We start from the raw sequence: 18,368 nt of genomic DNA, 5'->3' as shown, positions 1-18,368 counted from the left end.
GCTGCCTTCAGTCCAGTGTGTGATCCTGGAGACCCGGGATCGAGTCCCACGTTGGGCTCCCTGCATGGAGCCTGCTTCTCCCTCTGCCTGTGTCTCTGCCTCTGTGTGTGTGTGTGTGTGTGTGTGTGTGTGTGTGTGTGTGTCATGAATAAATAAATAAAATATTAATAAAAGAAACCCTTACAATGCATTTGAAAGGCTATTTTGGTATCTCTTCTTGACTATGACTCTGCCATTCTTAATAAAATCTTAAGAGGCCCCGTCAAGCCATCAAAGTTTTCCATTGAATGGTGCTTTTAAAATAAATGGCAGCTTTTAAAACTACAACAATAAAATATTTCATTAATAGAGAAATGGGTACATAGTAAACCAATTAGAAAAACAGTATTAAATTTGTGAATTCATTATATGCTTTTCGAAACTGCTCTCATATTCCAATTTTCAAGATTTATTTGCCTATTATAGGTGGGAAGCTTTCAATTTTGTTTACGACCCCTTGATTTTCTGTATCATTTTACAGTAATTCAGTGCTTGGGCTTTGAATTGGATATGATTTACTTGTTTCCATTATTTTTAATTCTCAATCTTATAGGTCTGAAGGGGGAAATACTGTAGCACTAAATATAGTTTCCATTTGGCTCATGGATTTATTTTTATTTTAGCTAGTTCCTCTGAAATTTATATTGCCCTCAATTGCTAAATATAATTGTGGTGATTGATCTTCTGGGAGTGAGAAACTCAGTTTGTTAAAAATTTTATCAAGTTTATTGCTTTATAATACATTATTTGTAAACAATGCTAATGCTTTCTCTTTGTTCTGTAGGAAATCTGTATTTTGTGTACTCTAAGAAACCATGAATTACAAGATGCACCATTATTTTATAGTTGAAGAAAAAATGCCACAAATTAAGCTATGTCAAAAATGGTTTCTTATCACTTGAATTTTTATTTTGTACTTATTGAAAAGTCATTCAGACTTAGACTTTCTTTTGTGTCACTTTTATACATGCAAATGAGGAAATTAAAGGCAAAATAGATTGCTTAGTAAGTTCCTAAAATTTCTAAACCTGTCACAATTCAGAGTTAATGATGCCCATCTCTTTTTACACACCACTTACCTGTGTTTCTTTAAATATTGCTCCACTAATGCTTCCAAAATCTTCCAAGACACTTAACTCTCATTCTGCTGGTTTCGTTGTAGAAGCTTACAATAGAAATCTTTCAACCACAACAGGGATTCAGATTCCTTCCTCAAATGGCCTTTCAGTATTTGTTGACTGGAACGTCAATGGCAATAGCAAGCAGGCAGAGTGTGCTGGCCTGGCCAGCAGCGATAGTAAGATGCCACAGAGTGTAAGGCAAAACCCCATTTCTGAGATGCAAAAATGCGAAAAAAAATGTATTTAATGGAATGTTTTAAATCCTCAACCATCAGTTGGCCTCCACAGCATCTGCGTAGGCCTGCAGAGCACTCCATACCATCAGTTCTATCACTCTTCACCTACATTAAGGTAGGAATGCAGGAGAGACTTAGTAACAGAACTCACCACCTCCAACTATGAATCTAAATATTCAAAAAAACTACCAAGCTTAGTGAACATGGTAAGTTTTACTTCTCACTACACTTTCTCGATTACCATGAACAGCTACTCCAATTCTTATCAATATTGGGTTTTATAATATAGTACAATATACTATATACTGGAAACTCAGAGCTGAAAACTAGGCCAAAGGAAGCAGGATAACTGGAGGAATGACACCGCACCATGGTCATGGAGCTCGGAAGCCAGGCTTCACCACTTCTTAACTCTGTAACAATAAGCATGTTTCTTCTCTCCGCCTCAGTTTCTCCTGAGTACTTCATAGCGTCAGACCCTGAAGGAGAAAATCTATGAGCCTCACTCCTGTTTTCATGTCAAATAGTGGCATTGGCCTCATTGGTCCTGCTCCTTCCATAAATCCCCTGTGATTATGGTGGAAGGGGGCAGCCATGTAATCTACCTAGACTCTTGCCCATCATGAGTCTGTGAGCAGGACAATATCACCGGACAGGAGCTACTAACAGATAAGCACTGGAGTTCACATCTCGAGTACATCTCCCACCCGCTATCTGCAGGATCCATTGTTAGATGAGTCTCTCCCCAGAGAAAACAAAGTTTAAAAAAGAAAATAATGATTTTGAAGTAGATGGGCCAACTTGGAAATAAACCTTAGTAGTGATGACATTTTTTGACATAGGACATTTTTTTTTAAGATTTTATTTATTTATTCATGAGAGACACAGAGAGAGGCAGTGGACATTATTTTTTTAAGCAATCAAAACTAGGGCAGCCCCGGTGGCCGAGTGGTTTAGCGCCACCTTCAGGCCAGGGCTGATCCTGGAGACCCAGAATCGAGTCCCATGGCAGGGCTCCCTGCACAGAGCCTGCTTCTCCCTCTGCCTGTCTCTCTCTCTCTCTCTCTCTCTCATGAATAAATAAAATCTTTAAAAAAAAACAATCAAAACTAGAGCGAGATGGGAGGACAATAAGTAAATTCTTATTATACCGAGTATCTTTCCGCATTTAAGGAAGCTGGATCTTGAGCAACTAACTGCTTTTGCTTGTCTTGGGAAGATAAGAATGGAAGGAGATGAACACTGGTAAATCTAAAAAACTAAATTATATATTTAAAGATATGAAAAAAATTAAATTAAAAATATAAAAACTGGAAGTTGATAAGTCAAAGTTTTCCAACTTCTAGTAACAGCATCTGTCTAGCCATTTCAAACATTTGAACTCTGGTTTTTAATACAAGTGTTTGCCTCTGAAGCTATTCTGTTTGGAGCACCTCACATCTATATCTCTCACTTAGTTCCTTTGGATCCAAATTTCCTAATTTCTGGTCCTACTTGTTACTCCTTATTCATGCTTTTCCATCTGTCTCCTGGCAATCAGAGACATGTTTTCAATTGTTTCACTACATCAAGAAGATAACTGAGTTGCAATTTCCCACTTTTGGAATCAAGAGATATGATCATGGGGCATATTGAGTTTCCATAATGGCAGGAAAGACAGCCAGGAGAAACTCATGGGCCGTCTTGAGGGTGAGGATCAGTGTCTTATTCTCCTTTCCTCTGCCTCCACATAAAGCAGAAGGCTCAGTAGACACTCATACATCAAGGGCCTAGTACATGATAAATTAGACCTACACTAAATATTGTTCTCCCCTTTCTTTGAAGGGAAAGAAAAAAACTGAGAAGAAAAGCAAAGATAAGGAGAGCAGAAGGATTTTGATCACAGAGAAAGAAGGAAAGCCAATATGACTATCGGTGGCTGTGAGAGACAGGTTTATAAGAAGGGAGAGAGAAGACATACGTAGCCCTCTGCATAGAGCCAGGAACTAGAGACCGTGGTGGTGGTGTCTTGAGTGTACACTTATCTTCAAATCATTAAGTTGTATACAGTAAATAGGTCCAGCTCTTTTTTTTTTTTAATATAGATGTCAAATTGTTTAGGCACTGTTTTTTTGATCACTTGTTAAAGAAATACATAATTAAAATATGTTGGTACCGGGATCCCTGGGTGGCGCCTGCCTTTGGCCCAGGGCGCGATCCTGGAGACCCGGGATCGAGTCCCACGTCGGGCTTCCGGTGCATGGAGCCTGCTTCTCCCTCTGCCTGTGTCTGCCTGTCTCTCTCTCTCTCTGTGTGACTATCATAAAAAAAAATATGTTGGTACCATTTAAATACTGTTATTCAAAAATTCTGATTTTTGATGAGGATAGAATACCAAAGAATTTTGCTTTGAAATTTGGAAAGCTTTTTCCCCCAAAACAACATTTTTGAGTATGTATTTAAAAAGTCCAGTCTAAGATGATTCATAAATAGTGAAAAATATGCAATTGTCTTCCTTCATGTTGTTAGGTTTTCCTAATATGGTTAAGTTCTCATTCAACATGTTCTCTAAGTCAAAAGCAAATTCTCCTTTCTTTGGCAGTAGGTACAAATATTTCATTCCACATCTGTCATTTCTTTTCCATCACTTTCTTTAACATATACCACAGAACCCAAGGTTTTCTCTGAAAGACATCCTGAAATCTCTTTGTTCCTTGTAAAGTTTTCTTGGTTTGTGTCTTCTAATCTTATTTTCTTGGTGTTTTGAAATAACACTGGTTCCAGCTTGCTTTTCTCAGTCCGTCGCATCAAATGATCATCCACTTTTGATCATTAGGTCATGCCTCGACCTAAATAAAGTGGCAAGTAAATAAATAAGTAGATTCCTAGGAAATGCTGCTGGTGACTGTTCACTATTTCCTTCCTGCTCATGCTCTTCCAGAATCACCCTCGGTATAAACATCTATATACCTTCTTAGTGTTTGTAGTGTGGTATTTTAGGGTTAGGGAGGGATGCTGATTCTATTCTTAAAGTAAAGCTAAGCAGACCCACTTAAAGTCAATGTGCAAAAGTATTTATGACAGATACAGCCTGAGAACCATGCTCTTAAGCAGAATTCTCCCCGTACCTCTTAGGAAGCTTTTGTGGCTTACTGAGTAAAATCTGGAGGTAACTAGATCTATTCTGTTAAAAAGAAGAAGAAGACGATGACGATGACAACCCAGGAGCCTGTACTTTTTATGGTTTCTGAAGGTAGGCGGCCTGCTGTGCTTCCTGTGGCTCCAAGGTCTGAAAACAACCTTTCATCTCTCACCCTTTTACTGGGACTATCGCCAGCGTCAGCTGTCATTGCCATGAGAGGGACCATACATAATGTCTGGCTTTCCTCTTTCTTTCTTCAAGAGAAAGTATCTACTCAAACTAGAGACAGGATATACCTGACTTCAAACATCTGCAAACATGTGGAAGCTTTAGATAATTCTGCTAGACTTCACTTTCTGCCTAAGGATCCTTGAGTTTGGAAAAAATTTAAATGAAACTTTGACAATGGTTCAGGTTTTTTGTTTTGATTTTTTTTGTTTGTTTGTTTTTGTTTTTGTTTTCCAAAAATCTTCCAGAGTGGGTACCGTAGGTCAGATTCCCTGGGAAGCTTCTCTGAGTCAGAGATAGCCTACTGTGGAATGCTTTCTAGGTGAGGGAGTAGATAGAGCAGGTTTGGACAAAGGGAGCTGCTGAAGTGAGGTGCAGTCACCAGAGGCTTTAGTTGATCCTACGGGGCCCTTCAGAGATCACACTCGGTCAGGCGGGGGGCCAGGCCCTTATACCCACGTCTACCAGCCACTGGATGTGCGCAGTCCCTGGGGAAGTGGGTTTAACCTTGAGCACGGCAGCTCCTTTCAGCCAAGGGCAATTATTTAGGGGAGACCACTCAGCTCTGAGCTGTCCTTAGGCAGCACTCTCTGAAACCCAGAGCCCTATTTCTGAAAGGAAGAGAAGGATGAACATGGCATCCTCCTCCTGTTTCCGCCTACACCTACAGAAGGTCAAGGCAAGTTCTGCTGGAATAAAATCACTACCATTCTGTCCTCCATCTCAAAAATGCATTCTAACATATTCCATGGTATCTGCTGGACTCTTTATGATAATCACTTCAATAGTTACTTTCAATTTGGGGTATTTCTGCAGTAGAATGCTTTTTTTTTTTTAAGTAGTATTTTCAGTGTCTATTTGACCTTTTTCTCCTGCTTCTTTTTCTTCTTTCTTTCTTTCTTTCTAGAGGTAGAGGCTGGGAAGAGGGGGAAGAGAGGGAGAGAGAATCTCAAGCAGGCTCCATGCCCAGTGCAATGCCCAACGCTTGGCTTGATCTCACAACCCTGAGATCGTGACCTAGAGATCACAACCCGAACCAAAATCAAGAGGTGGACACTTCACTGACTGAGCCACCCAGGCCCTCCTCTCCTGTTTACTTTTTAATTTTGTGTGCTATTATTATAAAATACAATACTTAAATAGAAATGGGAACACTGCTTTCTCCAGAAATGATTATGCTTATGCGGTATGGTAGGCTATCTCACTATATAATCTGAGAAATCTATATCAATTTATAGACCTAGAGATAGACATAATTAAAGTCCTACTAAGAAGAATACAGGAGCTAAAGGGAAGTTGTCATGGCAACCAAAAATCCTGATTTTCCTCATTTTATACTACAAAAGGATTAACCTCTATGATAACTTAGTATTTTTTTCTACACTGTATTTTAACCAGTGGCCATTTTATACATTATATTTGCTAAATACATAACTAGAGCGCTAATTCTTTCAATTTAGCTTTTTACATCTTAAAGTATTTTTGAAAATCTGGCATTAGGAAAATACTTCTTTCTGCAAGATCCAGTTTTTCTTAAGAGCAAGCAGTGTTAAAAGTTTTTTCTTTGTGTACTTTAAAATAATTCAGGTTCATAATATATTGGCAGTGTAAACAAACAGAATAAAAGCGATTATTCTACAAGTTTAACATTTTAAATGTATTTTTGCAACGTCTTTTATACAACAGTGCATTTGGAAAAACTGGACATACTTTACTTACTGTTTCATACTTTGCTTTTCTCATCTAACAGTCTAATGTACTTCTAGTTTTGTAAACATTTACTGTTAATTTTAATAACTTTATTTAATTGATCACCATAATTTAACAAGTCTGTTTCTGCTCTCCTAATATGATCAATAAGTTACAACAAACATCCTCAAATTGCTTGTACGTCTCAGATTAATTCTTTATTGTGAATTGCTAGAAAAAGAATGAGAATTTCTGCAGCTTTTTCTATGTTCTGTTACTTTGCCTCTGTGAAGTATTTTTCTACCTTATGGTTTTTTCCAATTGCTCACTTTTCTGAACCCTCACCTTGATATCTACATTTAGCCACATTTGCAAATGAATATGTATTAGCTCACTGTTCCTTTAACTTTCGGGTTTTTGACTATTTGTGAAACTAAACACCTTTTTTTCTGTCAGGAGGGATCTGTATTTCTTTAAGAATTGCTTGCACATGTTGTTCGTAGTGAACTTTCTCCTAACAGAATTTATTTTCTATAAAATAATATTTTTCTATTCAATAATATTTTTCCTGGTGTATTTCAAGATGCCAAATTCCAGTTTAACCAACTAAATGGCTACACCTCTAAAATTAAGCAATCAGTTTCCCACTGGTAAGAGGATTTGTGTTTTCCATTTACCGGTAAACCAATTCAAAAGAAAATCATAATTATCTTTCCGGTACTGATTTAATTGTTTAATAAAACACAAATGTTATTATTAGAGTAGACTAGTAGAAAGAACCTTAAATTAGATTAAATCTTTGTAGGACAAATCACTTAACCTACCCAGTTTATTCTGTAAAATAAGACCAAGTTGCTTTTCAGGGTTGTAACGAGAATGGAGAATATCATACCAAGGATAGTATTTTGGCACACAGTAGGTTAACAAGTGGCATCTTTAGTTTTCATCAGCCCCATTAGTTTTATTTTACCTTCACGTGTCCTTTCTTAGAGTGGTTTTCCAAACTGTGGGTCTCAAACCATTAGAGGATTATTAAACCAGTGTATACAATTTGGAGGCACAACTAGAATTTTTTAGTGAGAAAGAGCAGAATTAAATATATTAGAATATTTCACACATAGTGAAGACAAGTGTTTTCCTGTGAAGCTTTTTGTTCAGTATATAACATACAGGTGGTGAGAGCACGTATACTAGAGCATGATGTAAAATGTACTTCTCACTATGGGCTATGGTCAAAAACTCATTCAAAATCCACAGTTTTATTGGACACTTGTCTCACAGTGTGCAAATCCCTAACACTATTGTGACTAAGACATCTAGGTTCAAATCCCACCTCTACTAATTACTACTGTGTGACTGAACCAACCGCATAACCTCTATATACCTTAGTCTCCTCCCCGTTAAGTGGCTGATAATTATACCTCTCATGGGAGTGGTGTGGGAGCTATATATCTTCACAGATCTAAACCACTTAGTGGGTATCAATGACTTTTGGCTGTTATCAAGACTTGAGTATAATATAATCTTTTCTAAATAAGCAAACAATGCTACATAAAGAATATAAGGTTATCATGTTAGGCAGAACTGAATAATTGGCTAATTTTTCCATCTACAAAGTGATGGAGAATAAGAAATAAGCATCTTAGTTCTATGGATATAAATTCAAGGGCCATGTCACTGTTCTGAGTTTTGTGATTTACAAACAGCATCATCTCAAAATATGAAGGAAAAAGAAGAAAATATTGAGCAAACAATTAGTCTTTGTCAGTATATTAGATCCTTAATTGCCCATTATGTTTTTGTATTTTATGAAAGACCTTAATTTCACAGTGGTATACATTAAGGAGCATTGTCTATATATTTATAATCTTTCCTTGATTTAAAAATATCAGAAATGATAGAGATAATATCACTGACTAGTAACAGCTAAGTTTATAGCTTTAACCTGTTTCGATAAAACACCTGTAAAGCATACCTTGTATCTGAAGACGACTGTTTTTGGAAATGATAGAAATATTTATTGCTTCTTTAAATATATATATATATATATATATATATATATATATATATATAATCGAGTAAACTTCAAGTCCATCTTCTAGATGTTAACTTTACTGAACCAGAAATTTTTTAGATTTTTAGAAAGCCTTTTAGATTATTCAACCTATATGTAGAAATGTTTTATATTCTATTCTAAGCTGGGGTAACATGAAAATATTTAGAAACCTGAGCCAGTCATCTGTGTGCAGAAAGGCTGGAAACAACTGTGTAGCCACTTTGAGGTAACAGCTGATCAGTCCAGATAACCAGCAAAAATATCTCAGTTCCAGAACATGACAAAAATTAAGTAAATATATAATTAGATAATATACTTTTAATTTAATGATGGCACTGTTGTATTTATATTTAATGCAATAGTTTATTTTAAATTCTATCAGTAAACCATGATTCCTCAAGTATCCTCAACCAACCTGTGGAGATAAATAATAATGCATATCATAATGGGTGATTTTCAAAGCAGAGGACCAAAATCAGTTTTTGAATACATACATACTAATATTTCATACATATGTATGTGTTTATGTATGTGTATATAATTTTAGTTTTGCTGATGCACATGAAATATAAAAAGTTATGGTGTTAAAATACCGATAGTTTCACCTAAGTTATACAAACAGAACTCCAAATTTTTGCAGGGATACAGATCCTAAGCTAAACAGAATCAACAGAATTAGAAAAATCAAGAAAACTTTATAGAAAATGACCTTGAACTGGAAAAAAATACAATTTTCCACAATCTGGAAAATTCTGGATTGCCAAATATTACTAGGGAGGGGAGGAGGAAGGATGAAAGGATTGATTGATCAATCGATAGAGGGCTAAGTTCATGGCACAGATTATCTCATTTCATAGTCAAAATCTTATGTCTTTGGAATGACTATTCTCACTTTCCAAATGAAGAAACTAAAGAACAGAGAAGAACATGGCAACTTGTCAATCCACATCCACATCTGTCTGATTCTATCCTTTCAGGTTATATAAGTAGTTACTAGTGGAAAATTAAAAGCTTTAAAAAAAGAATATATTATAAAATGAAAATCAATTATCTATGTGTGTGTATTAGCTTCAGCCATCATCTTCTTTCAGGAGACCCAAAAATCTCTGGATTTTGATTCATATTCTATAATAATTCTGTACATCTGAGATTATTGTGCTTTTAATTATACTAATATATAATTATACATAATTAATTCACAAAAGATTTCAATTCTATAAAAATCCCATGTCTGTTTGTTGGCTATCTCCATTTCTTTGCAAATCAAAAGGGTTTTATAGGTCCATCAGCTAGCCTGCCGAGACTGTGAAGTAACTTTTGACAAGACATGCTTGTATTTATCTATTTCTGCTCCCAATACTGTCCCCTTTCTTACCAGCCCTGCCTGAAACCTTAAGTCACACAGTAAAATTATGAAAGTCCAGAATATATTTAGATTGGAGAATAGGACTTCAAGCCTACCTCTTTGGAATTCCTTCTTTTCATTTACAGAGCACTTCATATGTACTAGTAAGAAAAATCCAGGCAGGGTAGGTTTCAATTCTTCGTATTTCAGAAGGCAGGTAAATGAAGAAGTCAAATGCCTCATCAAAATTCATTTAGTTACAAAGAGGTCTAGAACAGAGGTCTTCTACACTCAAGGCGAAGATTTTTTTCATTGGCTACCTTAAGGATTGTTTTTTAACACTTTGGAGGTAAACAAACATTTAAAGGAACTGAATAAGTTAATTTAATAGAATAATTCAGTAATATAATCAAATCAAATAAACTGAAATTATTTGACAGGCAAGGCGTGTTTCATCATCAGTTCCTTGATATATATAGTCAATCATGCCACATTTATAGTGGCTTCAAACATATACCCGGCAAGACCAGTGAATTATTGATCACAGTATTGTCTACAGTAAATGTCAAAAAAAATGACTGGGAGGAAAATGTGCCATCAATAAATGAGATTCAAACACTAACTTCTTTGTGACACTCACGACATCGTACAGTATCTATGTTTATAACCGCATTGCTTATAACCATTTTAAAAGTCACTTGTGTTTTGAATGCATGCTATCATTCATCAACATTTTCAATATAAATATTTTATTTTTATTTCCTTTTATAAAAAAAGAAAATGTGGAGATCATACAGAGTGTATGTTGTCAGCAACTGTTTCCTACAGAGTTCTATAATGTATGGATTGGAAGTTAAATCTGCACAGTAAATAACTGGCAGTATAAACAACTAATAGATTTGACAGCTCACATGTTATTGTGAGGAGAGTGTTTTCAGTAAGCACGCCTGGTCTTACCTTCTGGGAAAGACTCTCCATAGTGGTTCCATAAATACTTTATGAACCAACATAAAGTAATATGCTAATGATGGGCTATTTACCCATTGGCAGGTGCACCCTCTGATGTGTTTCATCTCCACCTTTGATGTGGGATCAGTTCAGCCATTTTGAATTGTTTTCTCTCTCTCTCTCTCTCTCTCTCTTTTTTTATTTTTGGCTTCCCTCCCCTCTTAGATTCACCTGAACCTAAAATGGTGAGCGAGAGTCATCATGAGGCCCTGGCCGCCCCGCCAGTCACCACTGTTGCAACTGTTCTATCACATAATGCCACAGAGCCAGCCAGTCCTGGGGAAGGAAAGGAAGATGCCTTTTCTAAGCTGAAGGAGAAGTTTATGAATGAGTTGCATAAAATTCCATGTGAGTACTACTCTATATACTTGGTTAAAAGAGAAATGCTTGAAAATGACCTTACCCACTGGGGGAAAAAAGCAGAACTTCTCTTAACATACTATCAACTTATATTTGAGGTTCTTTTTTTTATTATTGGCATAGTAGCATTCTGTTAACAAAATGGAATTTTTGTCTTTAAAAATATTTTATATATCAAAGTCCAGTTTATAAAAAATATTGTATCTTGTGTTTAATGCAGGTGGGTATTTTTTTTTCAAGGTCTGTTTTTCTCTAGAACAGTCATGTTTATGGGTTGTGCTGTATATATTTTAAATTTGTATTAATGAAATCATTCCATTTGGAAGATTATTCCTAGGCAATAGCTAAAATGTGCCTTCCTGATATTACAAGCTTGATTTTCTTTTATTAATATTTCAAAATCTTCTGCACAATTTTAAATTTTTTCTTTGCCCTTATCAGGAAAACAAATGACTACCTGTTCCTAAGTGCATGAGTATGAGTGAAGCACTAAGTTCTATCAGTGCCATTTTAATCTGAAACTACAGGATGGTCTGTTTATTCAGATTTTAACACTTACGATGAACTAGAGAGTTTTTCAGGTGCTGGGACAATAGGTTTGGACCCTCACAAGGCTTATATTCTAGTGAGAAAAAGAAGTAATAAATCAATAAAGATGCAAATATTATATATATATATATAATATAACATTTGTAATATATATAGGAAATCACATTAGGTAAGAAATGATATAGAAGAAACTAAGGAAGAAGAGTAAGTAGAATATGGAAGGGCACAGAGGTAGTACATTATTTTTGAGGATGACCAGGGCTGGTTTCTTTCTTTCTCTCATAAGGAAGCTTAGAGGAAATGGAAGAAGTTATAAAACCTGGGAATTTTGGATAAAGCCCTTGGGCAAAAATTTGCTTGTAACAGCAAGGATCCCAGTGAGCTTTACACAGGATGAACCAGGTGGAGGGTGCAGAAGGTGAATTCAGATTGTAGACAGGCCTTATCGTGTGAGGCCTTGGGCCTTATTCTAAGGAACCTGGATTGTACCATGAGTGAAATAAAAGGCCTTTGGAGAGTTTCGAGCAGAGGTGTCCCATGATCTGACTCAGGTGCTTTTTTTCAAAGATCACTCTAGCTACGGTGTTTAAATGGGTTCCAGAAAGGCAAGGGCAGACGATAAAAGCAGGATGTTGTAGTAATCCAGATGAGAGATTTATCAAATTATAAGAAAATTATTCTATAAGAACACTGAGAAACCAAGTGAAAAAAAAAAAAAAACACAAGGAATCAACTTCTTGTCCCTCAGTGACTAACAATTTGTTGATCTGTCTACTTTTATCAAATTCAATTTCATCTGACAGACACTCTCAGCAGAGTTGCCAGTAATTATCATTCTCAACAGGAAAATCCACAATCTAGAGGAGGTAGAGATGGCCCAATGGATGAGAAATGCAAGTCCTCTCCCCTGCCTTGCTGCAGAGCTGATGGGATGATCCCAGTACCATTGTCATAACTTGGAGGTTGTGACTACAAGGTGCAAACCAAAATGCATATGTACAGGGGCCAACTCTCACTTGAATATTTTATCAAAATAATCACTTTAACAGAAAAGAGCTAGCAGAGAATAGCTATGGACAAACATCAAATAAAATGCGTATTTTGTCTGGTCTTCAATGTCACCATCTCCTCCTTCTCTAGAAGAGTAAACAACATGAGTGGTGTGGCAATCTTCTATGGGATTGTATGTTCCCTATGTATCCACATAACTCATTCTCTCTTCTCCTTTAGGCTTTGCCAAATGTCATCTTCTTAGTTAAGGACTTCCCCAACCACGCTGCTTACAGTGATAACACATTCATCCCACCAAATCTTTGCCAGGAATTCTTGTCTTCACCCTTGCTCTAAATCTCACTATAATACTTCGTATAGCACTGCAGATGATGCTCCTTATTTTTTGTTGTTAAATTGCTCTGGATCTCTCCAAAATACTCAGCTCTAGGAGGGCAAGGAGTTGGAACTGTTCTTTGCACAGTCATATCCCAGGGGTACCTCATACATATGAGGCACTCCATATCTACTTATTGAATGAATGAATGAATGAATGAATGAATGAATGTCAATTTAACTTGTATCCTCAACCACCCTCTTAGACTTTGGGGCCTTAAGTTGCTGAAAAATTAGAGCATCTTAAAAATCTTAGATTTTTGACATTAAGAATCATTTCAGTGCTTGACTGTGTCATCACATTGAAAAAAGCAATTTGTTTTTATCCTTATAGTGACACCTCCATCTTTTAGCCTTTCCCCCTCAGAACTGATAACTATTATGTACTTTATATTTCACTCCATGTTCATCAGCAAGAAAACAGTCAGCTGGGGAAAAAAAAAAAACAACTATAAAACACTCCCTTCCTTCCTTTCTTTCCCTTAGCTAACCTCTTTTCTTCCCAAGCCACTGTTCCACTCCCATGTCCCTTTCTTAGACACTGGGCATGAAACCAGGTGATTCCTCTGCTCCTCCACAGAGATTTGCTTTTGATCAGCAACCTAAAGCAACAGAATGCTAGAGGATCTGGGGAACACCTATAAAAATATCATGCTGCTGGAACTCTCCTTGATTTAATAGAAGGAAACAAGTCCACTACCTAAATCTTAAAATATTATAGTAAAATTACAGCTACAAAAACTTACCATAAACACAGCCATGTAGTTCTATTTAAAATATGTAGCCGCATGTTTTACCCTTTTATTTTAATCCATCACAATTTTTAACTGCCTGTGTAACTGAAATTTCTAATGGGATTTGTACGCAGGGAGCAACACCACTAAACAAAAATGAAACAGTCTCCTAAAATCAAATTCCTTTAGGAGCATATGTTATATAAAGGTTATCACTTTTGACTTGGCATAATATAGTGTGATGCTAATGACAGGTAACAAATTAGAATATTAATTGATTTCAGTCTCTGAACTAAATCTTGGCTATCTGGCAGATGTGTTTTTTGCAAAATTGATAGCAAACAGCTTTAGTCTGTCACTTGAAATTCCCACTTGTGAGAAGAGAGGTGTCACAATGGCAAGGAGTATGCATGTCATTAGTTGGGTAATCTGCACAGTCCAGCATGGAACATATTCAAACCAAATTGCCTGATGATATCATCCATAACACCATTGGGCTTAAAATAAAATTTAAAAAAAAAAGAAAAAGGAAATGGTAAATGCTGAGCATTTTTATCTTTCAATTCATTCTGCACACTGTTATCTAAATGAAGCAGACAACGCTTTTCAGGACATTTCTTTATTTTGCAGCTTTGATTTTAATATGACTAGGGCCATGGTTGGTTTGTAAAGCATGAACTCGTGTCATCCGAGGAGCTGTGATTAAGGTTTTGATATTCATGAGCTTCTTGAAGTAGAGTGCACCTTTCCTTGAGCATAGCAGAAAACCAAATAGCCAGAACCTGTTCCTTCGTCCAGAATAAGAGTGGACTAAGGGTAATTGTGTAATTCGTGCAGAAATACTATTGGATAGACAGTTTTAACAGAGGGATTAAAAATATAAGCTCTGGACACAGACTACATTGGGTTCAAATCTAAGCTCTACCACACACTAGCTCTGGGACCTAGGAACATTGATATTTCTGTGTATCAGTTTCTTCCTGTATAAAGTGGGGATGAGAATAGTTATCTCCGCCAGAGGGTTTTTGGGTAATGGGAGCAATGCATATAAAGTGCTTAGCAGAGTGTCATTCTATAAGCATTCTGTAAATGTTAGCTAGTATTAGACTCAAGCTGTCATTTTAACAAATCCATTGCCATTTTAGAAAAGCCCTCTATTCAGGTCAGATAGAAACCCAAGTCATGAAAACACCAAAAACTTTGCAGCCAAATATAAGCACATTGCATTCTTCTAAGCCCTTTCCAACAAAGTCTGATCAAGCAAAGTTGAATTCCCTCATGGTGTTTCCTCTGCCCATTATCACCTCCCATTTTCCTTTTTTTCTTAAATAACTCTTATAATTTCACTGTCTCCCCCTTCATCCTTTTTGGCCCACACATATGTCCAAGGGTCTCCTATTCAAAAGTGCCTAGTCACACCATAAGTGCTCATGAAATGTTCTGTTTTCTTCTTTCACGCACTAAAATCTTCTCCTTACCTTACCTGTCAAGCTACCATTGTAACGTCTGCCTTCATATATACACCAAAACTTACTGAAAAACATAACCTTGATCCTCATATCTATTTCTTCAATTCCCATTAACTACTCGACTCCTTGCACTCTGATTTCCATCCTGCATGTGCCATTAAAATGGTTTTCACTTGAGTCACCAGGTACTACCTTATGCACAATTACGAAGGCCATGATCAACCTTCGTTCAGTCATCGCTTCTTGGCCTTTTGGCTAAGATCAAGTGAACCTTCCTCAGTCAGATATTTCTGTATCATTATCACTCTCAGCCACCATTATCTCACATTCTTGCTTTCCAGGACTCTGCTTTTTCTCCTCTTCCTTCTCCCATCCCTCACTCTCTCCCACCCGTCACTCCCTCATTGACTGGTCCTCTTCTTTCATTGTCTTTCCCTCCCTAAAGTGGTAAAGGATCCAGGATTACGTTATTTTTAACACTGTTCCACTTTTTTTTCCCCCAAAATGTTCTCCCTGGAATGATCTCATTCACCTAGTCTTTCAAATAAGAGATCTCCTTGTCTCCCAGATCTATTTCACCTCCAATCCTTTACCTGCAATTCATTTCAGTCCTGTTAATTCTACTCACAAAAAAACCTCTCCAACCCAGCCAGCATTCTCATATTCCGGTGTCTTCTTTTATGCTTTTCTCTCTTCCTGGACCCCTTCTGCCATTAACACTGACACAATGTTTTCTCATCCAAGAATCACTTCATGAAAAAAAGAAAAAAAAGAAAGAAAAAAAAAAGAACCAGTTCAGATGTTATGACTTAGATGAGAAGCTTCTTCCTTTCCCAAGGCAGAATCATTTGAGTCTTCCTCCCAACCTTTCGAAGCACATCATGAAAATCTGTATCTTGGTTATTTGGTTTTGTTTGGGGTCTTTCTCACTGAAATGTAAATTCCTCAGAGACAGGAACCATTTCTTATACATATTTATATTTCCTATACTTTGAAAGTATCTGACACCATGCTAGAAACTACATAAATGTTATAATCCTACAAACATTATTATACCAAACAGTGTACCAAATTCTCTCTGTGCCATCTTGAAGAAATGGACCTAGGCAGTAAGTTTTTGAACCATTTTAGCCAAGGATCCCTTTGTTCAAATGAAATATTGTAGAAGCCTAGATTTACAATGTAGATAACACAAATCAAGCTGATGTGATGAGTTAATAATGTCTTCCTTACTCACCCTCTCAAGATACTCCTATATCAGCACCAACAATGACACCTGACTATATGGAACACAGTTTGAAAGTGGTGGCCTGGGAAACTAGTGCGTAAAGTGGGGTTATCTCACAGCAACACCAATGAAACTCAACAACCAGTAGTGACATAGGGAGCTAAGTACAGAACAAGCCGATCAGTGATGAAAAATGCAGTCCAGTCACTGTGTCCTCCCTCATCTGACTGCAGAACGAACAGAGTGTCATTGTCATGGATCATGTCGCTGCCTTATGTTAATGTCATGAACATAATGTTAATGCCAGAAGATAATTTCAAGACCAAATGAAGAGAACCCGTAGGAACATACAGGAATCCGTGGCATGTGAATAAAAATAATTACTGTAATGATCGCCAATCTTTATCGAGGACTTTATGTGGAAGTATGTGCTGTGCATTCTGTAAAACCAACCTCCATTCTGCCCTGTAAAAACCCTACTAGGTGAGAACAATTATCCTCATTTAATATGTAAGCATGCTCAGGCTTAGTAAGGTAAGCGATGTGGCCAAAGTAGTTATGTGGTACAGGAGTGTGTCAGGAAAAAAATCTTGAAATTTATAAGTTTGCCATAACAGAATATCACAAGGGCTGCAAATCATCTCTGCCAATCCCTATCACAACTAAGACTTGAAACTACGAGGGTCTTATGTGCCTGTTCAGAGCTACTGCTCGATATTTGTCTTTTGATAGGTTTTAAAAGATTGAACACTTGGAACACAAGTTTAACACTAATTCAGAGTTTCTCATTGCATTGTCTGGATTTAAAGCAGACACTCATTCACTTTATGCTCCTGCATTTCTTTTATTGGACTCACTTACTCAGATTGCCATGTTAATAACTCATGACCATCTAAGTACAAAAAGCCAGATTTTGTTGCATTGTATCTATGAACTCTGTATATGACTCAGCTTCAGCTATCATCTGTTGACTCAATTCTTCCTCACACTTCAGAAAAGCATTGGCTAAAATGTGTTATTCTTCACTGTTGGCTTCTAGTAAATTGAAATATCTCTAAGGAAAAAAGTTACAATACTAATGAGTGTTATTTTCAGAGCAAAGCAAGTCCTTTGTAATACTGAGTGACTTCATCAATGCAATGCTGAGGGGATCAATTTGGGACAAGGGCACTTAGAGATAAGGGCTGCAATCCATAACATCACAATATAGTAATCTGTGCTTACATTCAAACATTTTTCATTAAATCTTAGTTTATTTCACCATCTTTTTAAGTTGAATTCTGGTTTAAAACGTAGGAAATACGCACGTGCGTGTGTGTCTGTGTATACAGAGAGAAATGTTTACGTGCTACCATTAGTAAAAACTTATTCCTTTAGTGACAAGTCAGTAGAGTTAACACTGCCTCCTACAGGATATTCCAAACATTGTTGGGGCCATTTTTAATGTGTTAAACAAAATGGGTGTGAGGAATGGCAACTGGTATTTAAAGACTATGGGCCTAAGAGTCTACAGATCTTGCAACATGTGAGACAGTTTCATACAATGAAAAATATCCCCACATTCTGCACACTTCTTAAAATCTCCAGAAGACATGCATTTAGAAGGAAATCTTGTTTACAATTATCTAAGCCAAGCACTATTTGCCATATAAACATGGCGACAATGTATTTGTGCGTGGTTCTAATATAAACAAAATGTTCTCGTAACATTCGCCCAACCTCTGATGTTTTGTCTCCTGGTTTTGTAAATCTTCTGATTGTCTTACTTCTCTAAATCCAAAATCCCTTTTAGCAGTTGC

At 36.6% G+C, this 18,368-nt stretch overlaps 2 protein-coding genes across 4 annotated transcripts in view; one reads left to right on the top strand and one right to left on the bottom strand.

Moving 5' to 3' along the window:
- SYT1 (synaptotagmin 1) overlaps positions 1 to 18,368 on the top strand; it is a 533,799-nt gene that overhangs the window by 313,396 nt on the left and 202,035 nt on the right. For all 3 annotated transcript variants that reach the window (XM_041739097.1, XM_041739098.1, XM_041739096.1), the window contains one exon: positions 11,009 to 11,191. In XM_041739097.1, the coding sequence (XP_041595031.1) occupies positions 11,026 to 11,191 (166 nt within the window). In that variant the 5' untranslated portion in view covers positions 11,009 to 11,025. The remainder of the gene's footprint in view (positions 1 to 11,008; positions 11,192 to 18,368) is intronic.
- Positions 3,992 to 4,725, bottom strand: LOC121481014 (uncharacterized protein C2orf15-like). The gene is made up of 2 exons (XM_041737986.1): positions 4,690 to 4,725; positions 3,992 to 4,204 (listed from the first exon to the last, which is right to left on the bottom strand). Exons 1-2 carry the CDS (start codon positions 4,723 to 4,725, stop codon positions 3,992 to 3,994), a joined length of 249 nt encoding a protein of 82 aa, XP_041593920.1.

This window comes from Vulpes lagopus, chromosome 23 (genome assembly GCF_018345385.1).
Source record: "Vulpes lagopus strain Blue_001 chromosome 23, ASM1834538v1, whole genome shotgun sequence".
Classification (NCBI taxonomy): domain Eukaryota; kingdom Metazoa; phylum Chordata; class Mammalia; order Carnivora; family Canidae; genus Vulpes; species Vulpes lagopus.
This window is presented reverse-complemented; position numbering and strand designations above follow the sequence as displayed.

Coding starts and splice junctions, on each gene's coding strand:
- LOC121481014 (XM_041737986.1), bottom strand. CDS start 4,725: ATGACAGCTGACGCTGGCGATAGTCCCAGTAAAAGG. Junction 4,205..4,689: donor GCGATAGTCCCAGTAAAAGG/GTGAGAGATGAA, acceptor ATGACCTAATGA/TCAAAAGTGGATGATCATTT.